General features: G+C 47.8%; 1 protein-coding gene across 9 annotated transcripts in view; it reads right to left on the reverse strand.

Moving 5' to 3' along the window:
* Positions 1-13,277: 13,277 nt before the first annotated feature.
* Pnpla6 (patatin like domain 6, lysophospholipase) overlaps positions 13,278-25,316 on the reverse strand; it is a 29,797-nt gene continuing 17,758 nt past the window's right edge. For 6 of the 9 annotated variants that reach the window (XM_076923800.1, XM_076923802.1, XM_076923801.1 and 3 more), the window contains 17 exons: positions 25,141-25,264; positions 24,785-24,898; positions 24,533-24,608; positions 22,502-22,642; positions 22,253-22,316; positions 21,518-21,686; positions 21,147-21,329; positions 20,439-20,557; positions 20,072-20,228; positions 19,634-19,750; positions 19,479-19,548; positions 18,916-19,032; positions 15,680-15,981; positions 14,858-14,974; positions 14,586-14,682; positions 14,353-14,462; positions 13,278-13,584 (listed from right to left, as the gene is read on the reverse strand). In XM_076923800.1, coding sequence (XP_076779915.1) covers positions 13,510-13,584; positions 14,353-14,462; positions 14,586-14,682; positions 14,858-14,974; positions 15,680-15,981; positions 18,916-19,032; positions 19,479-19,548; positions 19,634-19,750; positions 20,072-20,228; positions 20,439-20,557; positions 21,147-21,329; positions 21,518-21,686; positions 22,253-22,316; positions 22,502-22,642; positions 24,533-24,608; positions 24,785-24,898; positions 25,141-25,264 — 2,152 coding nt within the window. In that variant the 3' untranslated portion in view covers positions 13,278-13,509. Of the gene's footprint in view, positions 13,585-14,352; positions 14,463-14,585; positions 14,683-14,857; positions 14,975-15,679; positions 15,982-18,915; positions 19,033-19,117; positions 19,235-19,478; positions 19,549-19,633; positions 19,751-20,071; positions 20,229-20,438; positions 20,558-21,146; positions 21,330-21,517; positions 21,687-22,252; positions 22,317-22,501; positions 22,643-24,532; positions 24,609-24,784; positions 24,899-25,140; positions 25,265-25,316 lie in introns of all 9 variants that reach the window. The other 3 variants (XM_076923804.1, XM_076923803.1, XM_076923805.1) reach the window with 2 other exon arrangements.

The raw sequence follows: 25,316 nt of genomic DNA on the forward strand, positions 1-25,316 counted from the left end.
CTACACAGAGAAACCCTGACTCAAAAAAAAAAAAAAAAAACAAAAAAACAAACAAAAAAACAACAACAACAAAAAAACAAAAACAAACAAACAAACAAAAAAAAACTACCTGAAACAAATAAAAAGAGGAGGAGGGGGAGGAAGAAGAAAAATCTCCACCCCATCTCATTTATGACAGTGGAAAGCTAAAAACAACCCTGGTGGAGGAGAGATCACAAGCTCAAGGAATATTTCATCTTCAATAACAAGATTTCTCCTGACATTCCTCCTTTAGACTCCCCTCCTCCACAGCACACTGGGGTGCAGAGAGCTCACTGTGGCCACTCTACAGTGTCTGCTTGCTCCTCATTCACAGTCCTCCGGTGGAATCCACCTGTACGGTCTCCTTTTCCTTTTCCATGTCAGCAAATACGGCCCTGCCTCATTCTTTTAATGGCCTCAGAGCCTCCCATACCCCTGCGCCGCTGTCAACAACCGTTGGAACTATTTCCCATTTCTGCTTTTACTAGCTATGGTGTCACTGCCCAAACTTGGATGAGGAGCACACCTCCTCTGAAAGGTGTGCTCCCAGACTGTGGATTGCTGAGTTAGACGTTATGGGCTTCAATTTAAAAAATCCGAGACGGGGATGTGGCTGGCTGAGTTGGTAAAGTGCTTGCCTACTGTGCTCGAAGCCCTGGTTTCCATCACTAGCATAAACCAGATATAGTAGCATCCTCCTACAATCCCATCACTCAGGAGGTGGAGGCAGGAGGATCAGGAGTCCAAGATTATCCTAGACTATATAGGAGTTTGAGGCCAGCCTCGGCAACTGTAGAAAGAAAGAAAGAAAGAAAGAAAGAAAGAAAGAAAGAAAGAAAGAAAGAAAGAAAGGAAAGAAAGAAAGGAAAGAAAGAAAGAAAGAAAGAAAGAAAGAAAGAAAGAAAGAAAGAGAGGGATGAGGGAAGGGATGGGATATAGGGGTGGGGAAGAGAACAGGGAATGGGGCCTAGAGAGAGAGAAGGGAGAAACAAGAGGAAGCGGAGGGAAAGGAAGGGATGGAATGGGAAGAAGGAAGAGGAATGGAAGGGCAGACATGGTCTTCCTTGGCACTCTCAATGCCTAGGGAGATGACTCAGCCACACAAGAATGAGAAACTGAATTCAGTTCCCAACACCTACCCAAAACTCCAGACATTGCACCATGCATCTGTAATCCTAGGTCTGGGGAAGCAGATACAGGAATAGATCCTGATAGTTCCCTGGCCAGCCAAACAAGCCTAACAAAGCAAGCCCTAGATTACAGCAAGAGGCCTTTTCTCATAAAAGCAAGGTGCTGGTTGGGGACTGAGGAGTTGAGCTGTTTGGGAAAGTGCATGATGTGCAAGCAAAGGACTTGAGTTCAATCCCCAGCAACTACGTAAAATGTGAAGGCCTGTGTTCGTAACCCTATTGTTCGGTGGTTGGTGGGAGGAGAGATGTGACGATTCTGAGGCTTACTAGCCATCATGGTTTAGCCAGACTGATGCACTCTGGGTTCATTGAGAGATCTCAAAGAGCTAAGGTGGGTGAGGTTAGAGAGATGGCTCATTGGTTAAGGACATGTACTACCCTCACAGAGGACCATGGTTTGGTTCCCAGAAATCATAAAGAGTCTCACAACCATCTGTAACTCCAGTTCCAGGGGATCTGAGATCTGAGACCCTTCTCTGGCATGCAAATACATGCATCCATAGGGGCAAACACTCATACACATAAATTAAAGCAATATATTATTTTACTTACATTAAATAATGTTATAATAATGTAGCAATAATAATAAAACATGAAGAACAGAGCAACTGAAGAAGACACCTAAGATCCACTTCTAGCTTCCACAGTTACTCCCTCAGTTTGCATGCACAGAGAGAGAGAGAGAGAGAGAGAGAAGAGAGAGAGAGGAGAGAGAGGAGAGAGAGGAGAGAGAGAAGAGAGAGAGGAGAGAGAGAGAGGAGAGAGAGAGGAGAGAGAAGAGAGAGAGAGGAGAGAGACAGAGAGGAGAGAGGAGAGAGGAGAGAGAGAGGAGAGAGAGGAAAGAGAGAGAGAGAAGAGAGAGAGAAAGGAGAGAGAGGAGAGAGAAGAGAGAGAGAAAGGAGAGAGAGGAGAGAGAAGAGAGAGAGCAGAGAGGAGAGAGAGAAGAGAGAGAGAGGAGAGAGGAGAGAGACAGAGAGGAGAGAGACAGAGAGGAGAGAGAGAGAGGAGAGAGAGAGGAAAGAGAGAGAGAGGAGAGAGAAAGGAGAGAGAGGAGAGAGAGAGAGGAAAGAGAGAGAGGAGAGAGAGAAGAGAGAGAAAGGAGAGAGAGAGAAGAGAGAGGAGAGAGAGAGGAGAGAGAGAAGAGAGAGAGAAGAGAGAGAGGAGAGAGAGGAGAGAGAGAGGAGAGAGAGAGGAGAGAGAGAGGAAAGAGAGAGAGATATTTAAAAATGATTGTCATTTTCCAGCTTAATAGCTTTAAAAAAAAAAAAAAAACTCAATTCTTAGTAAGATCGGGCATGTTGATATTTTTAGCCTTTTCCCAAATGAAGGCATAAGAATAAAATGTGTGAGCGAGCTGCCGAGGTGGGACTCTCGGCTGTCCGGGAGCTGCTTTTAAGACTGTAGAAGCCGGACTCATCCAAAGCAGTATTATTCAGTGCTAAAAGTCAGAGGTTTGTCGGCAGGTGCTGGGGAGCACTCCTGTCACCCCAGCACTCAGGGGAAGAGGAAGGAGCATGGGAGGGCAAGGCCCATCTCGGATACTTATTAAGTTGAAGGCCAGCTTGGACTACATACATCCCTGTCTTAAGAAAGAGGAGTTGGAGGCTGAAGAGATGGCTCAATGGTTAAGAGCACTGACTGCTCTTCCAGAGGTCCTGAGTTCAATTCCCAAAAACCACATGATGGCTCACTACCATCTGTAATGGGATCCCTCTTCTGGTGTGTCTGAAGAGAGCGACATACATAAAATAAATAAATAAAACTTGAAAGAAAGAAAGAAAGAAAGAAAGAAAGAAAGAAAGAAAGAAAGAGTTGGTATGTGGCACAGATGTCAGAGTGTTAGACCAGCATCCACGAAGGCCGGCTTTTCAGTCCTCAACACTGTACAAACTGGTATGTAGAGAGAATTTCTTGTGTGTCTCTTGTGTATTGTATGGATATATCACCTGTCAATCAAAAAAAAATCTATGACCTATAGGAAAAGGTAGAATAGAAGGTGGGACATCCAGTAGGGTTCTGGGATAGTCAAGCATGAGAATTTGTCCCAGGACTTGAAAGAGGACAGATGCATGAAAGCTGAACAGAGGTAACCAGTCACATGACAGAACTTACGTCAGAATATGTTAGTTATGAACTAGTTAAAGAACAAGCTAAAGCTTATGGCCAAGGTATTTGTAAATATAATAAAGCCTCAGAGTCGTTATTTCTGGGAACAAGGGCATAGTTTACAGTAAACACCCCACAACACTGGTGTGGTGGCACGGGAGTTGTGGAGATTGGAGGACCTCAGTTGGATGCCCAGCACCCATGTGAAAAGCCAGTTGTGGTTTCCTACATCTGAAATCCCAGTGCTAGCCAGGCAGAGGTAAGGAGGACTCCCTAGGAATCACTGGCCTAGCTTAATGGGGTCCCCTTGTGAGACCCTATCTCAAAAACTCAGACAGGCCTGATGTGTTGAAACACACTTTTAGTCCAGGTCTGTGGTGAACTACAGGACAGCCAGAACTATATTGAGACCCTGTTAAAAAAAAAAAAAAAAAAAAAAAAAAAAGAATATCCAGGTGGAGAAGTGACACTTGAGATTGACCTCTGACCTCCACACACACAGGATTTGTATTTCTTTAAAAAAGAAATACTTAGCCAGATATGGTGGTACACACCTTGATCCTAGGACTTGGAAGGCAGAGATCTAGAAAGTGAGTTTCACAGAGAAGTCCTGTCTTGAAAAAACCAAAGCCAAACAAAACAAAAAACCAAAAACAAACAAAAAAGAAAGAAGAAAATGAAAAGAAAGAAAGAGACAAAGAAGCAAAGAAAGAAAAAAGAAAGACTTTAAAATCTGTAACGTTTCTAACTCTAAGGTGTGACTCTGTGTAAGTCACTCAAGCCCCCAGACCGGCTTATTTCTAGCTGTTAGACAGAGAACTGAGAACAACACCCACCACATAGGATGGAGATGAGATGTACAACACACTAGGCTCCAAACCTAATGACAGAGCTCAAGGCCCAGCTAAGAGTCCTTGCCTGCTGTATGAGAGATGATGTGATTGTTCTATCCTCCAACACACAAATAAGTTACAATGTTTCTAAACAGGAAGTCAAAACTAAAATGATACAATGTCTCCTGACAGGTTGTGGCTTTTGTCTTCTTTCTCCAGTCTTTCCTTTCACAGGCTTGAGTTTCAGTCAAAGCAAAATCAGGATATTTAAATCAAGGGACTGACTCCAAATGTAAGTCATTGTCTGTGCATGCCCACACATACGATAAATATATATATTTTTTGAGACAAGATCTCTCTGTGTAGCCGGGCAGTGGTGGCGCACGCCTTTAATCCCAGCACTTGGGAGGCAGAGGCAGGCGGATTTCTGAGTTCGAGGCCAGCCTGGTCTACAGAGTGAGTTCCAGGACAGCCAGGGCTACACAGAGAAACCCTATCTCGAAAAAAAAAAAAAAAAAAATCTCTCTGTGTATCCCTTACTGTCCTGGAACTCTCTGTGTAGACCAGGCTGGCCTTAAATTCACAGAGGACCCACTTGGCTCTGCCTCCTGAGTGCTGGGATTAAAGGTGTCACCACCAGTAAATGAGTTGTTTTTGTTTTTGGTTTTTTTTTTTTTTTTTGTGTGTGTGTGTGTGTGTTTTTTTTTTTTTTTGAACAGAGCAAGAGGATGGTTATGAGAAAAGAGAAAAACTGTTAGCGGAAGTCAAGCACCAATTTCCCGACACTATGAGTGATACTCTGTTAAGGTGGCAGACAGAAGCCTAGCATAACTGTCCTCTGAGAGACTCCGCCCAGCATCTGAAACAGATGCAGAGACCTATAACCAAACATTGAACAGAGCTCAGGGAATCTTATGGCAGAGTTGGGGGAAGATGGGAGCCCTGGACGGGATAGGAACTTTACAGGAAGATCAATAGAGTCAACTAACTTGGACTCTTGGGGCTTTCAGAGACTGAACCACTATTCAAAGAGTATACACTGGCTAGATGTAGCCCCCCCACCACAAATGTAGCAGATGTGCAGCTCAGTCTTCCTGTGGGTCCCCCAACAGCTGGAGACAAGGCTGTCTGTAAAGCTTGTTGCTTGTCTGCGGATCCTGTTTCTCTAACTGGGCTGCCTTGTCTGGCCTCAGTGGAAGGGGATGTGCCTAACCCTGCAGAGACTTGATGTGCCAGAGTTGGGGGATACCCAGGGAGTCCTCCACCCTCTCAGAGGACAAGGGAGGATGGGAAAGAGACTATATGAGGAAGGACTGGAAGGGGGACATGTAAAGTGAATAAATAAGTTAATGAAGAAGAGAAAAGAAAAAAGAAAGGGACTTAAGATGAACAGTGGTGGGCACGCCTTTAATCCCAGCACCGGGGAGGCAGAGGCAGGCGGATCTCTGAGTTCGAGGCCAGCCTGGTCTACAGAGCAAGTTTCAGGACAGCCAGGGCTACGCAGAGAATCCTGTCTCAGAAGAAAAAAGAAAGAGGATCTTACATAGCCCAAGCTGGTCTTAAACTCCCAACACAGCTGAGGATGACCTTGAACGTCTGATCTTTCTGGCCATACCTCCCGGTGCTGGAGCAACATTTGTGTACAACTATGGCTGATTGACGTGGTGCTGGGGATAGAACCCAGGACCTCCCGGGTTCTACGTTAGCACTCCACCAACTGAGGCTCATCCTCGGCTTTTTGTTTTTCTTTCTTTTCTTCTTGAGCTATAACCCATGATGCTATAACCCATGATGACCTTAACCTCTTTTTTTCTTTTCTTCCTTTTTTCCTTTTGTTTGTTTGTCTTGAGACATTTGTTGTGTAGCCCTGGATGGTCTCAACCTCACAGAGATCCTACTGCTTCTGCCTCCTGCATGCAGAAATAAGCCTCAAGTCTTCAATCACTATTCCTCAGTCTCTTGGGTGCCACCATCCGTCCTTGTATCTCCAGATGACCACCCATGGCTACTGGTTTTGTAAGCTTATTTTAATTACACAGTAGTTTTATGATAGTTCTCCCTTCTCCTGCCTCCAATAAAATAAGTAAAAGGAGACAGACACCCAGTTCTTCGTTACTAATACAGTTCCTTTTCAGGGCTCCCAAAGGAAAGTAGCATTCTTCCCGACAGATTCCTGAATACTGCAATGGGAGCCCCCTAGTGGCAGAAAATAAAATAAGACCTTGGTTAAATTAATAGCCCAGCTGTGGAACCTTGGCTCCTCAACAATGACCAGCAAGGCAACAAATCTCAAAAGGTGCAATAGTGACACTCATTTTTTAAAAAGAATTATTCATTTATTTTATGCATATGGGTACACTGTAGCTGTCTTCAGACACTCCAGAAGAGGGAGGAGAGCATTGGATCCCATTACAGATGGTTGTGAGCCACCATGTGGTTGCTGCATCTGGAAGAGCAGTCAGTGTTCTTAACTGCTGAGCCATCTTTCCAGACCCTTTTTAAAAATTCTCTGTGTAACTGGCCTTGGCTTTCTTGGAACTTGCTCTGTGGAGCAGGCTGGCCTCGAATTCACAAAATTCCAGCTGCCTCGGCCTCCCAAGTGCTGAGATGGAAAGCATGAGCCACAATGCCAGTGACACTCATTCTTCCTGGTAAACAACAATTGTGTAATTGAACTCAAGGCCCTCTCAACAAGAGCCAAGTCACACCTTGTACTGGTATCATACATAGCCAGCTTCCCAGGGTTAGTGAAGTCATGGATCTTACAGGAGAATTTATAACTGCCATTTTCCTAAACTAGGGTAATTCTTTACTGCGTTTTAAATACTGATCCTAACATCCACAGATGAATGTAGCATTCACCATTCATCAAAGAAACTTCTCTTCCCAGCAGATGGAGACTGTTCTAGAAAGCCATAACTAGTCAAAACACAGAGAACAGCTAATCACAGGAACCCAGTTCCAATAGGGTCATCTACATTTCAGCTCCTGCACCCAGGGCTCAGGAAACACTGTGGAAGAAAGAGCAGAAAGAGCGGGAGAGCCAGAGGACCAGAACATGCACTAGGAGATGGTGTCTCCTAGCAACGGCAGGAAGTTTCACCTATGATACCTCAACAATATGGCTGCCAAAACAAGACATGAAGAACTAGAAACCAGTATTCGATGCTAATATAGAGGGAGGAAATCTCACAGGGCCCCCAACCCTAGACAACTGAAGCAACTAAGGAATGCTAAGAGCAGGAGAAAGAAATAGTCTATCTAAGGGAAGAGTCCCCAGTTGGTTATCCAATACCAAGTGACCCATCCTGAAATCATCTGCATACAAATAGCACTAAAGAACTGAGAAAGCTATATTTATATATTTATGTGCACGTGTATGTGCATTTCCTTTTGCTTAAGTCTTTTGTTTGTTTGCGTTTGTTTGTTTGTTTTTCGAGACAGGGTTTCTCTGTGTAGACCAGGCTGGCCTCGAACTCAGAAATCCACCTGCCTCTGCCTCCCAAGTGCTGGGATTAAAGGCGTGCGCCACCACTGCCCAGCTTGCTTAAGTCTTAAAGCAACTTCTCTTTTCTTTCAGTGTTGGAGAATCAAAACCCAGGCTGGAGGCTGGAGGCTGGAGACATGGCTCAGTGGTTAAGAGCACGTGCCATTCTTGCAGGGCTTGGCAATTACCCACAAGGCAGCTCATGGCAGCCTGTGACTCTAGCTCCAGGGGCTCTGCGGTCCCCTCTGGACACAGGGCCCCTGCCCTCATGAGTGTACACACAACCATACCCATACACACAATTTAAAAAACTAATTCAGACACACAAAAAAGTGTACAGTCTGGTGGGTTTTAGTGAATTTACAGAATTGTGATACAGTATGGTAACCAACCTCAATAATGTTTCCTGACTGGGGGTGTGATTCAGTTGGTTATCCCATCACTTGAGAGGCAGAGGTGGAAGGGTCAGGAAGTCGGGACTTGTCTCAGCTACATAAGGCCCTGACTGAAAACAAACAAAAACAGAAGCCGAATAATTCAACACAAAGCCTTGGATTTCATCATGACACGGCATAACCCAGGTGTGGTGATACACACCTGTTGTTTAAGCACTCAGGAGATAGAGGCAGAAAGATCAGAAATTTAAGGTCATCTCTGGCTACACAGCAAGCTGAAGGCTACATGAGATCCTGTCTTTAAAACTAAGAATGAGGGAAAGGGAGGAGAGAACATTTCCTTCTTTAAATTGTTCCTCTGAGATTTTTCTTGTTACAATAAGATAATAAACAAAGTGGCTGGTGGGATGGTTCAGTAGGTGAACCCCCACTTTCTCCACACCCGACACCCTGAGTTCATGCCACATGGTGGGAAGTCAGAACCAATTCTGAAGAATCTTCCTTTGACCTCTACACTTGTGTGCTCAAGTGTGTGCATGTGCATGTACTCACATACACATACACTAAACTACACACACGCACACGCGCGCACACACACACACACACACACACACGCACACACACACACGCACACGCACACGCGCACGCACGCGCGCGCACACGCACGCACACACACACACACGCACGCGCACGCACGCGCACACACACGCACGCGCACACGCACGCACGCACGCACGCACACGCACACGCACACGCACATGCGCGCGCACACACACACACACATACACACGTGTGCACAAGCACACACATGTCAAAACAAAGGGGGGTAGAGAGATTACTCAGTGTACTTGGTGCTTTTCGGGAGGAACTCAATATGGTTGGTTCCCAGTACTCACATGGCAGCTCAAGGCCATCTGAAACTTCAGTTCCAGGGAATCTGGCGCCACCTTCTGGTTTCTGCAGGCACTAGGCATGCATGTTGTGCATAGAGTCATGTAGACAATACACCCATGGACATCAACTTAAAACACATAAAATAAAGTACAAAAAAAGAGATGCTGACAAAATTAGGACGGCAAGAGAAAGAAGATGACAGAAAATTACAATGGAGGCACTACCACATGGCACAACTTGAACTGAATTTTCAATTAAAAAACAAAACAAAACATTTTATGTGTACCAGTATTTTACCTGCATGTTTGTTTGTCATGCAAAAGAGTCAGCAGAGGCCAGCAGAGACATCTGATCTCCTGAGACTGGCGTTACAGACAGTTATTACCTATTAGTTTTTAGGTCAATTCCCATGTGCTGGGAAGCACTGAGTCAGTTCTCTACCCCCGACCCCAAATTTTCATTTTAATCTGCTCCCTTGTCCCAGAAACTCAGGGATTCTGAGGTAGGGTCTTTGGGGTCTCAGAGGCAGTAGCAGAGGGGAATCTCGGTAGCACTGCAGACAGCAATCTTGCTGTTCATAGTGTCGATGTCCTAGGACCCTATAGGTTGGCCAGTCTGAAAGGTTGTGTTGCTGTGTTTGGAGAAAATAGTTCAACACACACGACTCGGTAATTCTTCTCCTAGGTGTATCCTGAGAGGACCGTAGGCGGGGCAGGCCAGGCGCGTTTGCTCAGCATCATGATTTAAAACAGACAAAAAGTGGAAGTCAATCCAAATGTCCTTCAGTGGATAATGGATGAATAAAATGTCATCCATTCACATGACACAATGTCATTCATCTCTAAAAAGGAAGGAACATTCCATTCTAAACACACTGAAAACGTGATGCTTGGTAAAATAAGCCAGACACGAAAATATACACACAGGAGGACTCGATGCACAGTAGGTCCTCAGAGTTGTCAGACCTACAGATAGGAAATACAGTGCTGGGTACCAGGGTCCTGGGAGGGTTGGGAATTGGTTCTAATGCTTTGAATTAATCCAGCCCCCAAAACCGGGAATCTGCGTGTACAAACGCTAAAGGTCCTTGTCCCAAATTGGTTTTTCATCGATCAATAAAGAGCCAACGGCCAATGGTTGGGCAGAAGGACTGAAGCAGGACCTTTAGATTTGCGCTGGCTAGGGACTGGGAGAGATAAAGGAGAATCCCCATGATTCGGAGGGAGACAGACTGGATTTAGAGCTGCAGAAGGAAAATGATCCGAAATGTATGTGAGAAGGAATGTAGCACCTGGAAGGGCTGCCCAGAACCATCTCTGGCAACAGAGACTAAGGGGCCGCCCAGCAGGAGCCAGGGCAACAAAGATGAAATATAGAATTAGAGGGTGTTAAGCCAGGAGTACCAGAGCGAAGTATATGCTAGCTGTGGGGAGGATTAGAACTGCCTAGCCTTTGAGCAAGGCATGCCAAAAATTAACTGATGTGTGTGTGTGTGTGTGTCTTTCATTCTCCGATCCAGAGAGCTCCTGGGCAGATGCGGCGAGGGCGCATGACCCACCCGGAGCAAAGCGGTCAGCATTTACCGCCACATGGGTGGGGCGGGGGTGGGGTTCGACATGGGACCTTAGTGATTAATGGAAACGGAGATTCAGCTTGGGAAGATGAAAGGTTTTGGAGAGGAACAGTGGAGATGGCTGCACAATTCAAATGTAATAAGTGTTGCAAAACTTTACATTTCAAAGACGATTAAGAGGCTGGAGAGGTGGCTCGGCAGTTAAAAGCAGTCGCTGCTTATGCTGGGTTGTTTTATGTCAACTTGCCACAAACCTAGACACACCTAGGAAGAGAGAATCACACTTGAAGGAATTGCCTTCACAGGGTGGGCTTGTGGGCATTTTCTTGCCTGTTAGCGAGGTAGGAGAACCCAGCCCAGCGGTGCCTCATCTAGGCGAGTGGGCCTGGTCTGTATAAAAGCAAACTGAGCAATTCAATGGCCTTTGCTTCTGTCCCTGTCTGCAGGTTCCTGCCCCTGCTTCCCTAATGATAGAGTATGACCTAACAAACAAACAAACCCTTTCCTTCCCAAGTTGCCTATGGCCACGTTATAACAGTAAGAGAAACCCAACTGGAACATTGCTTTTGCAGAAGACCCGAGTTCAGTTCAGAGCCCATGTGGTTCAGCTCGCAACTGCCTGTGACTCCAGCTCAAGGGGGAATCTGACACCCTTTTCTGGCCTCTGTGGGCACCTAAATGCACATGCACATATTCCCATGCAGACATATACACATAAGTAAACATATAAATAAATCTCTTTTTAAAAGATTAAGGTAGAGACCAGCAAAATGTCTCAGGAAGTAAAGGTCTCTGCAACCAAGCCTGATGACCTGAGTTCAATCCCCAGGTGGAAAGAGAGAACCAATATCTGCAAGCACTTCTACTCATGAATTGTAGCATGCATGTACCCCTGCCACAACGAATACAAATACAATAAATTTTGAAAAAATATGGCTAAGACAGTACATTTTAGAGCTGGAGAGATGGCTTGGCTATTAAGAGTTCTATTGTATTAGCGTATGACTTGAATTCAAATTTCTCCAAACCACGAAAGATGTGGGCAATGGAGACAGGAGGATTTCTGGAGCTTACTGGTTATGAGCATAGTTCTATGTTTCATGAGAGACCTAGTCTCAACGTAATAAGGCAGAAAGTAATAAAATAGGACACTGTATGTTCTCCTCAGGCCACACACACACACACACACACACACACACACACACACGTTCATTTGATGCAGTATAAATTTTCCAAGGTCTCTTTCACCAGGCCTTAAAGAAATTCCACAAACTTTCCACTGCCCCATCTGGTCCAGCCTGTGGCAAGACCTTGAATGGAATCTTAAGGGACCCAGGCCCAGGCTGTAGTCCCATACAATGATATCTGATGAGGCATGTGTCATAACCAACTTACTGATCCAGAAACTTGTGTGCTTTCAATGTGAAACGTCCCCGTAGGCCTACGTGTTTGCAAACTTGTTCTCCAGCTGGTGGTGCTGTTTAGCAAGACTCTGGAAGCTTTAGGAGGAAATGAGTCACTGGAGTAGACCTTAAAGTTTTGAATCTCAGCCCTACTTCCCCGCCCCATCTCTGCTTCTTGACTGTGGATACAATGTGACCAGCCAGCTCCCATGTCTCCCATGTTCCCCTTCCTTCTCCCAACCTGCTTCTTCTCAGGTAGCTCATTACAGCTGCAGGGGAACAACTAAGGCCTGTGGAATCTACAGTCACTTTCCATGGCTACCTTTCCAAAGGCTAGGTTGAGGACCGCTCTCGTCCCCAAGGCAGCATGGCTCAACGAACGGCCCAAGCTGGAGAAGTAATCAAGAAGCCGGGCGGTGGTGGCGCACGCCTTTAATCCCAGCACTTCGGAGGCAGAGGCAGGCGGATTTCTGAGCCAGCCTGGTCTACAGAGTGAGTTCTAGGACAGCCAAGGCTACACAGAGAAATCCTGTCTCGAAAAACAAAAAAAAAAAAAAAAAAAAAAAAAAAAAAGAATCTGAGATACATCTTAGGGTCCAGGTTACTAGGTTCATTTTGGGAAACCTCCTTTTCTGAGCACATAGTAGGAACGGTGCTTAGGAGTCACATTAAGGTTTCAATAAGTTGCCTAGGCTGGCCTTGAGCTTTCTCTGAAGTCCAGGCTTGTCTTGAACTTATGTCCTCCTGAGTATCTTAGAATGACAGGCCTTCATCACCAGTCTGACTGAAAGGAAACTTCCAGAAAGTCCCATGTATGCCCAAGTCTTGAGCAGAGGTAGTGATCTTTTAGGACTTGGTTTGTAGTATATATTGTCACATATAGCCCCTGCACACAGTAGGCCTGGGTGAGGTGCAAAGGCTGTGGGAAGTTTTTATTTTTCATTTTGTATAAGTGTACGTGAGAGGTAGTATACACACAAGAGTGCAGGAAGAGTAGGAGGCCAGAAGAGGGCACCAGACCCCCTGGAGCTGGAGTTCGTCAGTTGTGAGCCACTTGGAGTGGGGGCTGGTAGTCCAATTCAGACCCTCTGCAAGAGCAGAGCACATTGTGCCCCTTCTGAGCTGTCTCTGTAGCCTCTGGCTATAGGGACTTAGTAGAGAGGGTAAGAGGGGCCCGAGACACCCTGAGATCACCCAAAAGCCAGGTAAGAAGAGATAGAGCATGCTCAGAGCTGCTCTGCAGCCAGGGTGCAGCGTACCCACATGGGAATTACCGCAGTGGGATGAGCTGAAGGTTTCCTCAGACTCAACCCAACACTGGAGCCCAGACAGTGTGGTGAGGAGCCCCAGACACCCAAAGACAGCACCAGGCTGCTTCGAAAGGGCCGAGAGTTTATTGGGGGAAGGTAACATAGTTGGTCAAAGGTCATCAGTGCAGTTCTGCCCTCCCCTTAGGGTCAGGGCAAGTCAGTCCAGTGTGTGGTCCTTGCAGCCAAGGGGGAAGGGCCCAGGGAGTGTCACAGTATAGCAGCAGGAATAATAGTGTGAACTCTCCCACGGGCCCACCCACAATCCAGTCTAGGAACAGGGGTTTCCTGTGAAGGTCCTCAGGCATCTGCTACTGAGCTGGGAGTCTCCTGAGGCAGAAATCGTCGTTGCCGGAGTGTGGACTTCTCCTCTTCCTATAGGGACAGACAAGACACATGTGTTACCCAGACTGGGTGAATGTCAGCCACGGTATCCACTTTGTGACATCTACACGATAGCCACAAATAGAGCTGTCCAACCCTCACCACTCAAAACTAGTTTCATCTCAAGCATTGCTTGATAAATGTCGCTTTAGAAACAACCAGTATGTGCATCGTGACACACTTCCTGGCCCAGGGGCACTAACACACTGTGATGGTTAATTTTAATTGTCAACCTGATATAATCAAAATACCCTTGGAGTGGAGTCTCAATGAAGTAGTGCCTAAAGTTCTGGGAGCATGTGGGGGGTGGGTATCTATGCAGTTAATTGTAGTGGGAAGACCTGCCTACTATAGGTGGCACCATTCCCTATTTAGGGCTGTAGAGTGGGGAAAGACAGCTGAGTGTAGGCATGCATGCACCTATTGCTGTCTTCTTGACTGCAGACCTAATGTCACCTGTTCTCTCAAGCTCCTGCCTCCTTGACTCCCCTGCAAGGACTGAGTGTAACCTTAAATTATGAGATAAATAAACCCTTTTTCTCCTGAGGTGCTCTGAAGAGTATTTTGTCACAGCAACAGAAGTAAACCAATGTCGGTTTAGTTTGTTAGTTGTAAGATAGGGAGACATGAATCTCCCATCTCCAAACTTGTATTCTCATGTCACCCAGCACCTCCCACCCCCCAAGACTCCATTTAGTTCCTTCCCACTGCACAAGTGATCTGCTGGGGCCATGTGATCTTTGGGCTGTCCATGCTTACCACCTCTGAGGCAGTGCTAGGGCTGGCACCCTCAGGGGAGCCCCCTTCATCTCTTGAACAGTCAGGTCCTGCATCTTCCTCATACTCTGTCAAGCAATCCGACTCCTCCCCTGGGATGGGAAGTATCAAGGTGCAGGTGAGAGGCATGGGCTGAGCTGGTATTTCCAGCCACACAGGCGCCCCATCTCCAGGCCCAGAACCCCCAACTCTCAAGGGTCCCTTTAGTCCCTCACCATCAGCACAGCCATCAGAGACATAGCTTGTTGGTGGCTCAATCCGGGACACGATCTCAGCCAAGTCGGTGAAGCCGGAGCTTGGGAAGGCAAGTATCTGTGGGGTGGGGGTGGGGTGGGTGAGACTTTGGGAGTAGGGACGGTAGGTAGCCCTGAGGGGCTCAGTAAAACCCAGGGATGTATTGGACCATCTGGGGTTTCCAGAAAAGAGGGGCTTGGGGTTCTGGAATCTCTCAGTAAGTTGGGACCCAGCAGAAGCATCAGAGGCTTACATCTGCACGGCGACTCTCATTAAGGTCTGTAGATCTTCGGTCTGTGAGCATTTTCTCAATGACTTCACCACGGGTCCAGCCTCCAAACACAGCTTTTCCATACTGGTAACCCACATCCTGCAAGAAACGAGGAGGCTGGGACTATGCCTGACACCACCACCTGCCCCTGCATCTACACACAGCTTCCTTCAACATCACCATTTAAGTGCTTGACTCCTGGGAGAGCAGACACCTGAATTAAATCTATTTCAGAGTGATATGTAACATACCTGCCCACAGATTTCCAGTTGTTGTCCCTGCCAGACATTACTAATCAATCTCTTCAAATCTCTTTTCCACTCAGCCTCATGAGGTATTTCAAGTACCAACTAACACAAGATGGTAATGTGCAAAATTATTTTCAAGGTCTGAAACTATGCATTACATTTGTGAGTAGTGTCACAACAAATGTCTACAGTAGCCATTAGTCCATTATGGTACATCCTTCCAGTGATCAAAGAGGGACGTCAGACATTTTAACTTGGAGCCTCTGGGTAGCAACTACTGATCAGTTTCATTCAGTTGATGTGGGCTGTGACATGTTTTGCAGGGTCAGTGGCATACAGCACATTGCTACATCCCTCTCCAGACCTAAGGCAGACATTACTAGCTGATCCCTGCTTTCACTCTCTACTTATTAGAAATGATGTTAGAAACCACTACACAGTGCTTCAGGCAGCGCACACAATTTTAGTGCAAACATAGAATATAGCCATAACCATGTATCTACTGCAAACATTACTGTTTGATCACGGATCTACTTCCCACAGTCCACCTACTCACATAGATCTGGTCAAACTTTCCAAAGTCCATGGTCTTGAAGCAATCAATGGATGGACGAAGGTACTCGCAGTAGGAGCTGGACTTGACGACTTCCAGCTGCCGCACACAGGACACGTATGCCAAGCGGGACTGGATCTCAGCCATGTCTGGAACCTTTACCTTGTCTGCCCAGGGGTTTAGCCGTTTCCACAGCAACCACCAGCCAGACAGGCTGTCCCCATAGGTGCTGAGATCCGTCTCATCCTGGCTTCCCACGTCGATGGCAATGACTGTCTTGGCTCCCATGCTTCGGGCGATATCGGCTGTGGAGCCAGGAGGTCAGCAGCCTCTCCCAACAGGAGCCCAGCAGGGCAGGGATGCCCAACCCAGTCCCACGGATACCGCAATGCAAATGGACACATGAGGTTTGGGGTGGGGAGCATGCAAACACCATGCTGTCATGCAAATGAGATGGAAATTTATGCAAACAAAGCCAAGAGAAGATGGTCCGGTGAGAATGGCAGTTATGTTTGTGGCTGTCTGTCTACATGTGTGTGTACTGCAAAGCCAACCCCAGCCCAAGGAAATACGTGTAGTTATCCATGAGTTTATGTTGTCGGGTATGCATGTCACCTGCACATGCCTGTGAGTGTCTGTTTACAACCCTCTTTTCTGAGACCCCGTGGGAAGCACTATGTCTTCCGGTGTCTGCATCTCTGGCTAGGCCTGTCTGAAATGAATGTCAGGAAATATCCGTGTGTGTGTGTGTGTGTGTGTGTGTGTGTGTGTGTGTGTATTGTGTGCAGGCTGGAGGTTAACATTCATTGTCTTCCTCTATCACCTGACACTTTAAAAAAAAAATACTAGGTGATGCACACTTTTAATCCCAGCACTCAGGAGGCATAGACAGGTAGATCTCTGAGTTCAAGGCCAGCCTGGTCTACAGAGTGAGTTCAAGGACTGCAAAGACTACACAGAGAAACCCTGTCTTAAAAAACCAGACAAAACAAACAAAAGATTTATTTCTGTGTATGTAGGTGTGTGCCTGCACGTGCTTATGTACACATGTGTATAATGCCTGCAGAGGCCAAGAGAGGCATTAGATGTCTCTGGAGATGGAGTTACAGGTAGTTGTGAAGATGCAGGTACTGGGAACAGAATTTAGGTCCTCTTCAGGAGCAGTGCACAGTCTTAACTGCCAAGCTCTGCACCTTCTTTTTGTGAGACAAGGTATCACACTGAATCGGGAGTTCATCTGTTCTACTAGTGAGCTCTGGGGATCCTCAAGTCTACTTCCTCCCCAAAGTGCTGGGGTTATGGATGTCCACATCTGTGACCATCTTTACATGGGTACTGGGATGGAGCTCAGGTCATGTTTGTGACATCCGTAGTGCCACTTTTCCAGCCCTGTATGTGTGTGTGTATCCAAGTGTGCCTATGCACCTGTAGGTCTGTGAACACCTACGTGAGCTCCACGTGAGGGACTGTGGCAGGGTTTACATGTATAATACATTTCCAGCGCTGGCGGGACCATTGGAAAATGCTTTGAATTCTGCTCTGAGTTTTCATCCCTGTTGTTGTTCTGCAACAGAAACTGCAGATAAGAGGTGGATCACGAGGCATGGCTCTCCTGGTGAATCCTTATTTATAAGCCAGGCTCACGCCTAGAATCCCAAGACTTGGGAAGTGGATGGAGAAGGACCATAAACTCAATATCACTCTCAGCTATGTAGCAAGTTGGAGGCCAGTTTGGGTTTAATAACAACTAACTAACTAGCTAACTAAATAATTAACTAAATAACCAACTAACTAAACATAGGGCCACTGAGATGACTCTGAAGGTAGAGTACTAACCAAAGCATTATAATCAGAGTTCAGTTCCCAGGACCCACATTTTGGAATGAGAAAAATAACTCCTATAAGTCGTCCTCCAACTTCCATGTGTTATGGCCACACATAAATAAATAAATATGTAATTATAAAAAAAAATCCTTTATTTGTAAACTCAAGCACAGGCCAGATGCACGCAGTGTGTTAAAGCTGGCCAGATCCTGGTCTATAAGATCAAGTGTGTGTGTAACTAAACTTATGTTTCTGGGGCGTACAGTTTTTAGACTAAGTTTTTTTGTTTGTTTGTTTGCTTGCTTGGTTTTTGTTTTTTGAAACAGGATTTCTCTGTGTAGCCCTGGCTGTCCTGGAACTCACTGTGTAGACCAGGCTGGCCTCAAACTCAGAGATCTCTGCCTCTGCCTCTGCCTCTGGAGTGCTGTCATTAAAGGTGTGCGTGGCCACCGCCCATCAAGAGAATGAGTTTTTTTTTTTTTTTTTTAAGAGTTTCACTTGCATCTACCTCCCTCCCATCTATGCTTGTGAACTCAGTAGGCATGCTGGGAATGTAACTCAGTAGAGTGTCTGCACAGCATGAAAGCCCTGGATTCCATTCCTAGCACCACGTGAACTGGGTATGGTAGAACACATGTGTCATCCCAGCAGCCTAGAGGTAGAGGCAGGAGGCTCAGGAATTCAAGAGCATCTCTGATTACCTCTCAAGTTGGAGGCCACCAGGAGTTACATGAGACCCTGTCAAAAACAAAACAAAACAAAACAAAAAAAAAACCCTTTAAGTTGGTGGGTGTGCTTATCTTGGTCACATAGGCAGGCACCTTATTCAATCTACAAGTCTATACATGCATATTCCATAGAGTGTGCAGGGAAGGTGTGGATGAATACACTGGTCAGTGTGTGTGTGTGTATATGTGTATATATATATATATATATATATAGAGAGAGAGAGAGAGAGAGAGAGAGAGGATCTCATGTAGCCCAGGATGGCCTCAAATCTATCATGTAGCTAAGGAAGGCCTTGAACTTTTTTTTGTGTGTGTGTGTGTTTCCAAATAGGGTTTCTCTGTGTAGCCCTGGCTGTCCTGGAACTCACTCTGTAAACCAGGCTGGCATTGAACTCAGTAATCCACCTGCCTCTGCTTCCCAAGTGCTGTGATCACAGGTGTGTGCTACCGTGTCTGATGTGTGTACTTTTCAAATGTCCGTGTTACTGTCCACATACATTCACATATCTGTATGCATGAATGTATGCATGCATGTGTGTCAGTCTCTATCCCTGTGCAAGCTGTATGTGTGTCCTCTTGAGCTTTTCATCTATATGAACCTGTCCCTTCTAGTCTGTGTGTGCAGAAGTCAGCGTGATCATGTGCCTGGTGACAAGTCCATGCAGATGTGAGTGGGCAGCCACTTGCCTGGCAGATTGTTGATGTAGCCACCGTCCATGAGCAGGTGCCCATCCTTCGGGTCGCACAGCGGGGGCAGGTAGCCCGAGAGCGTCATGCTGGCACGCACATACCGCCACAGGGAGCCTGCCCGGTGGGATACACAGACACAGACACGCACAGACACGCTCAGACACACTTGGAGGCCTGGCCAGCCTGTGGGCTCGCTGACCTGGAACGTTGTTAACGTAACACCCGTCCACCAGCAGGTGCCCGTCCTTGGGGTCGCAGAGTGGGGGCAGGTAGGGACAGTAGGAGGCACTGGCCCGGACGTAACGCCACACGCAGCCTGTGGGGGATGGCGGGAGGGGGTGAGGTGCCCGACAAGCCTCCCAGCTCCCCACCCCTGAAAATGGACATACCTGGGGACGTCGGGACATTAGTGGGTGACGGTTAGTGATCGGTGGACGGGCCCAGGTGGACGGTCACTTGTGTTAACAACGTCCCAGACGCTCAGCTGCCCCTCCCCTACAACCCATCCCCACACAGCTGGCCAACATGGTTGTAGCAGGGCTTGGCAGAATGGCACCCACCATCTTTGTGGACACGCATGGCGGAGGCAGTGATGTCTGTGGTCACATTGAAGTAAGGCAGCCACAAGTCCTGGGAAGGGGTGAGAACCAAAGTAGAAGAGGGTGGAAAACCCATGGGAAGAGGCAGCAGGGCCAGGTGTAGGGGATGGACACACCTCAATCTGCTTGTCCTGGAAGACACGGTGAATACTTCGGTTAAAGGCTGAGCCAGTAAACATGGAGGTGACAGGATACGTGAGGTCCAATACAGGCTCCAGGACAGAAGTCATGCTCTAGGAATCAAATGGTCAAAGGAGTTGCTTAGAGTCACAGAGATCATCGCTCCAGGAATACCCACCCCCACACACACAGGGCTTGTGTCACTCAACACCATGACTGCTCTAGTTGGAGTTTGGGGACTAGAGTCATCGGCTAAGAAGTCACAGAGGGTTCATCCAAGGTCCCAGTGATATTTCTCTAAGGATCTAGGCAGAATTTCCAGAGTACAGGAGCCCTACCCACACTACCCGATCAGGCTACGGCATCTTCACAGGTCTCCCTGCGCTTCTTGGGCCCTGCAACCCCACCTCCTCAGACCCCCCCACAAAACACACCTTGGCCCACTCCCGGGCTCGCTGTTTAGTACGGCTGGCGCTGCGTTCCTCCGCATACAAGGCCCCAATGAAGGAGCCTATAGATGTGCCTCCTACAAGGTCGACTGGGACCCCTGCCTCCTCTAATGCCTTCAGCACCCCAATATGCGAGCAGCCTCTGCAGAATGGAAGGGACCCGGTGACAAGCTAGGGGTCTGCAGGGACATACCCCCAGGAATTCTCTTGTTCCCACTTCCCCTCCTGAAAAAAACTGTAACCAGGCTGTGGGGGTGTCTCTCAGGTAATAAGCTCCACCCCTTACACATCCTGGTCCTACCCCTTGGGACACAGTAAGGAAGCTGTGTCCTTGAATATGCCCATTCCTTACCTGGCTCCGCCCCCGCCCAGCACCAGAGCAATAGTGTTTCCTGTGAGCACTCGGGCCAAGCGGGAGAAGTCGCTGTGCCGGTCTGCACGCCTGGAGAAAACCTTCTCATACAGCTCATGCTGGGATCCGGGAGAGAATAAAGATGCATCAGACTGAGGTAATAGAGAACAAGTCTAGGGGATCACTCAGGCACATACTAGTCTTTGCTACCTAGTCCCCCCCCCCAATCCCCCCGCAATTGGTTCAGGCTCTGTCTCAGCTCCCTAAGTCTTGCTCCTAGAGAAGGGTAGTCTCCTAGGGGCCCTTTTCAGGCCCTGCCCAAGCACTGGTCCTGCCCCACTGTGGAGAATGCTGTACCCCTAAACTACAACCTTTGGCAGATGCACCAAAGGCCACCCAAGGTGGAAGAGGGCGTGATGTCAAGCCACGCCCACAGGTTAAGGGGTGTGTCCTCAGATGGGAACTCTGGCAGCAGAGGCGTGCCACTCAGGGCCTTTCTTCAAGTCTCCCCAAACCTCAGTTCCAGAAGGAAGAACAGTTATTCTCAGGCAGTCAATGCCCACTGTAGGGGAAGTATCCCTCAAACCATACTCCCAAGCAGAGGTGTGCTTCCTAAGGCTCCTCTTCATGCCACACCCCAACCCAATCCCTTAGGTAGAAGAGGGAGCGTTCCCCTGGGTTCCGTTTTTTTAGGTTCCCAGCCCTTACAAGTTTAGCTGGGCTGCGCCGTGAGAAGAGGCGGCGAGGACAGCGCAGGTGCAGGTGCCCCGAGCACCAGCTGCGCATGTTGAGCCACTCCACAGTGCGCGTGGGACCAGGGCCTTCCTCCCGGTGCAACAAAACCAGCTGCTTCAAGGCGCGTACGGCAGTGTTCTCCAGCATTTGCTCCAGCTATGGAAGACAGAGACAGGTGGAGGTCATCGATATCTTCGCTACCCACACCTGACCAAGCTCAGCTCCCTCACAGAAACCAGCACGAGTGTACATGGTCTCATACAGGCACAGAAAGACAAGGGATGAGATCCTGAGGGGAAGATTGAGGTGTATGTGTAGGTAATCAGTGTATATAGTCTCCAGACCTGACCAACAGTGGGTTCCTGGTCCCCCAGGCCCACAATGAGGATGCAGTCGGCCTGGCGTAGGCAACGGACGGTCCAAGGCGTCAGGGATGTGTCAGTTTGGTAGAGCACAATGCGATGGGCATCTTCCTGCTGGGCCAGCCACCCTGACAGCCGGAATTCTTGAATGCTGAGATATAATGAGGGAGTGTCATCTTGAAGCTGGCCTGGAGTCCCACAACCTCTCTCAATATAGAGATAGTGCAATCTTATGGCTTGAAATATTTAGATAATTCTAGGTCCCAGCAATTAAAATTCATGCCAAAGCAGGGGGTGGGGGTGTTGAAATGGGGACTCGGGTGTTGCAAAGGCATATGTATATTTGTTTTCACATATATTTGTTCTGCATTACTTTTGCCACATGAAATCATCATCAACAATGTTAAAGCTAAAGAACCATGGAATCAAGTTACAAAGGAAAAAAAAACAAACGATTAAAACAAACAAACAAACAAACAAACCTCATAATATTTTAAGTATACTTTGAGCCACAGTCATAACTCTGAGAGCTGCATGTGGCCCCTGGGTTTCCAGTTTGACAGCCCTGCTACCAAAAGGGATTTGCTCACATCGTCTCCTTACTGATCTCACAGACAAGACTCCTCCATTCAGAAGCCTAGTTCTCCAACCCAATCTGAAAGACTCTCCAATACAGGCCTTCCACCCTTCCAGCCCCGCTCCCCAGCCCCCACACACCTATCCAGCGCCGAAGCCCCCAGGCGTGCCCGGATGATGTCACTGTTAAGGAGGAGCGTGGGACCTAGTGGCAGTTGAAGAATGGAAGTTAGATACCTAGTTCAACGCTTCGGAGGCCTCTCCTAGAGTAGAGCACTTGTTACCCACCCTGTGGCTTAGGGTCCCTTTCCCGCGCACCCACCACCCACTCACTCACCTACCACTTAGTATGGATGACACATGGTTCCACCGAACAGACTCCCCACTCACCAATAGCCTGCAGAGCATGCTGCAGTTCCAGAGTAAAGGCCACCATGGGCACCTCTGCACACACGGGGAGGATAGCTACAGTGGACAGATTGCTGGCTGGGTTGGTCAGTTCCGAGTGCTGCGGAACACTGAGGCCAGAGCCTGTTGAGACACCAATCACAGACCGCTGAGCAAGTCTGTGTTTGGAGAGGTATCCTCTTTCTCCCCAGCACCTCCTCTTCTTCCCCACCTCTTCTTCTCACAGCCCCCCCCCATACCTCCCTCTACTTCCTTTTCATCTCCCTCTATCCCTGACTCTGTCCCCCAGCCTACAGCTTCTCACTGCTCTGAGCTATGATACCACACTGAGGCCATGGCTGTAGTACCCACTATGCATCGTTAGAACCATTCAAATCCACCATGCTTGTGCTCCCATCCCATCCTGACTCAGGCTATTATGTCCCTACACCGACGTAGACAAGAACATACTTGTGACTCTGTGACTCCTGTCACTTATCAGTTTTTCAGCTAACAGCCTAGATGAAGTGCCATTCCCATCTCCTGCCCAGGCCTCACTCTGGACTTTACTTACTGGTTGGTTCTCCTCTCCCATAGGACAACCTTAGCAAACTCAAATACTTTCCAAGGCCCCTTTTTCCCTCTCAAGTCACTCCTTGCCATGGTTCAGAAGCACCAAACCCTGGACTGAGGCTATAGGTCCAGTGTTTGACTTAGCACGCACAAAGCTCTGGGTTCCATCCACAACAGAAACCAAGGTGGTGGCATATGCTTGTCATTTAAGCACTCAGAAGGTAGAGAGGCAAGAGCATCATAAATTCAAGGCCATCCTTGGCTACACAGTGAATTCAAGGCCAGCCTGGGCAACACAAAACAAAGCTCCAAACCACCAAACTTTGTGTGTTCCACATCTAGTTTTAGGTAAACCGTGACAGCCAGCCCACAGTCCTCAGAAATCTTCCTTCGGTCAGTGTTTCTCTGCTGCTTTCTGCCTGCAGCCCTGCATAGTTACCTTGCTTTGTTTCCCTCCGTACTTACCAGCTCCTGACACTGGGGTCTTTACGTGTGTTCGTGTGTTTTGTTTATTTATTTATTTATTTATTTATTTATTTATTGTTTTTCGAGACAGGGTTTCTCTGTGTAGCCCTGGCTGTCCTGGAACTCACTCTGTAGACCAGGCTGGCCTCGAACTCAGAAATCCGCCTGCCTTTGCCTCCCAAGTGCTGGGATTAAAGGCGAGCGCCACCACTGCCCTGCTTATGTGTGTTTTTAAAATTAAGTCTTTCCTACTTATATGACTTTGACCTTTATTTCCTGAACGTGAAGATTTTGTGGAGGAAAGGTTAGCAAAAATGTAGACGCTCAGGTGTGTTTGGTGGCATGACTTGAACAGACTGGACCATGATGAATTCATAGAAACTATACTCCAGTATAAACAATCACATTTCCCAGAAGGCCAGTTTAACTTCGGAAGCCATTTCCCAAGGTGCCCTAGTACCATTTGCCACCCATGAGCTCTTTTGTTATTGTATTCTGATTCTTTCCCAGGATGCTCATGTGATTCCATGGGGACCAGGATCCAACCTTCCTGTTGAAGAGTCTGCTCCCTCCCACCCCTGGACCTGAGAGAAGGCTCAGCAGATAAAGACGTTGCTGTAAAGCCTGAAGTCCTGAGTTGATCTCCAAGATCCACATGGTGGAAGGTAGAAAACTGAATCCTCTGACCTTCACACATGTGTGGTCACATGTGTGTGCAGTTGCACTTGCGCGTGCACTCACGATAAGTAAGTACTAAAAATCTTGCCCTTACTTAAAAAAAAAAAATCTTCCTGCTAAGACTTTAGACCATTTAACAAACTGCCTAGAAACAAGGACTACATTTCCCAGCAAACACGAAATCCAACTTCCTGTTCCAATCCTGCGTCTGGTACGCTTTACAGTTGAACTTGGTTTCCCATCATGCCATTCGATAGCTTGTTCAAGGCAGACTCCCAGTAAATCCCCCAGTATGCCCTGAGGCTGCCAAACTCTCACCTGGAAAGGGTCCTTGTAACTGCTGCAGATTGCCTAGAATTTTCTGGCTTAGCAGATGAATAAGGCGGGTCACGACCTAAGGCGGAGGGTTGGGGAAGGGGAAGAGAATGGTGTTCAGTGAGATGGAAAGGTCCCATCTTTGTTTCCCTCACCTGGGAGGCTAGAAATCCCGTTACTTGGGTTGTGCCCCGTCTAGGGCTGCCTGGCACACGAGAGGCCCTGGCCCCTGTGGTCCCCAACCAGAAGATGCACCTGTGGGTACCGACGTTTGATGTGGCCTAAGGTGCCCTCGGGGAGCTTGGCCAGCTCTGTGTCTCGAACAGCGTGTACAGTGGTGGCTCGTGGCTGCCGGGTCAGTGCCTCCACCTGGGATATAAAATAAGAACTCACCCAGGTGATAATGGGGGCGTGAAGAGGCACAGAGGGTGGAGTTCAGACTCCTCACCCACTGGGCTGATTGCTTCTTACTCGCAAGAATGAGCCAGGGAAGAGGTCTGGGTTGGCACTAAAGTTGGGGTTGCGTTCTCCAATCCCATCAGATAACTCCGATGACGTGCACACAGGTGAAGGGCTAACTATGCTTGGGGAGATATGGGTGCTGCCCTTACCACACCAATGAGATCCCCTCGGCCATACTCCCCAACTAGCTCCTTCTTGCCACTGCCTCGTTGGATGACACTGCGGAGACGCCCATTGAGTACAATGTAGGTGCAGTCTGAACGGTCTCCCTGCCTGGAGTGGGTGAAGAGTGGAGAGTCAGACAAAATTGTAGATAGGGTTTGAG

The sequence above is a fragment of the Arvicanthis niloticus genome, chromosome 24, assembly GCF_011762505.2.
Source record: "Arvicanthis niloticus isolate mArvNil1 chromosome 24, mArvNil1.pat.X, whole genome shotgun sequence".
Classification (NCBI taxonomy): Eukaryota; Metazoa; Chordata; class Mammalia; order Rodentia; family Muridae; genus Arvicanthis; species Arvicanthis niloticus.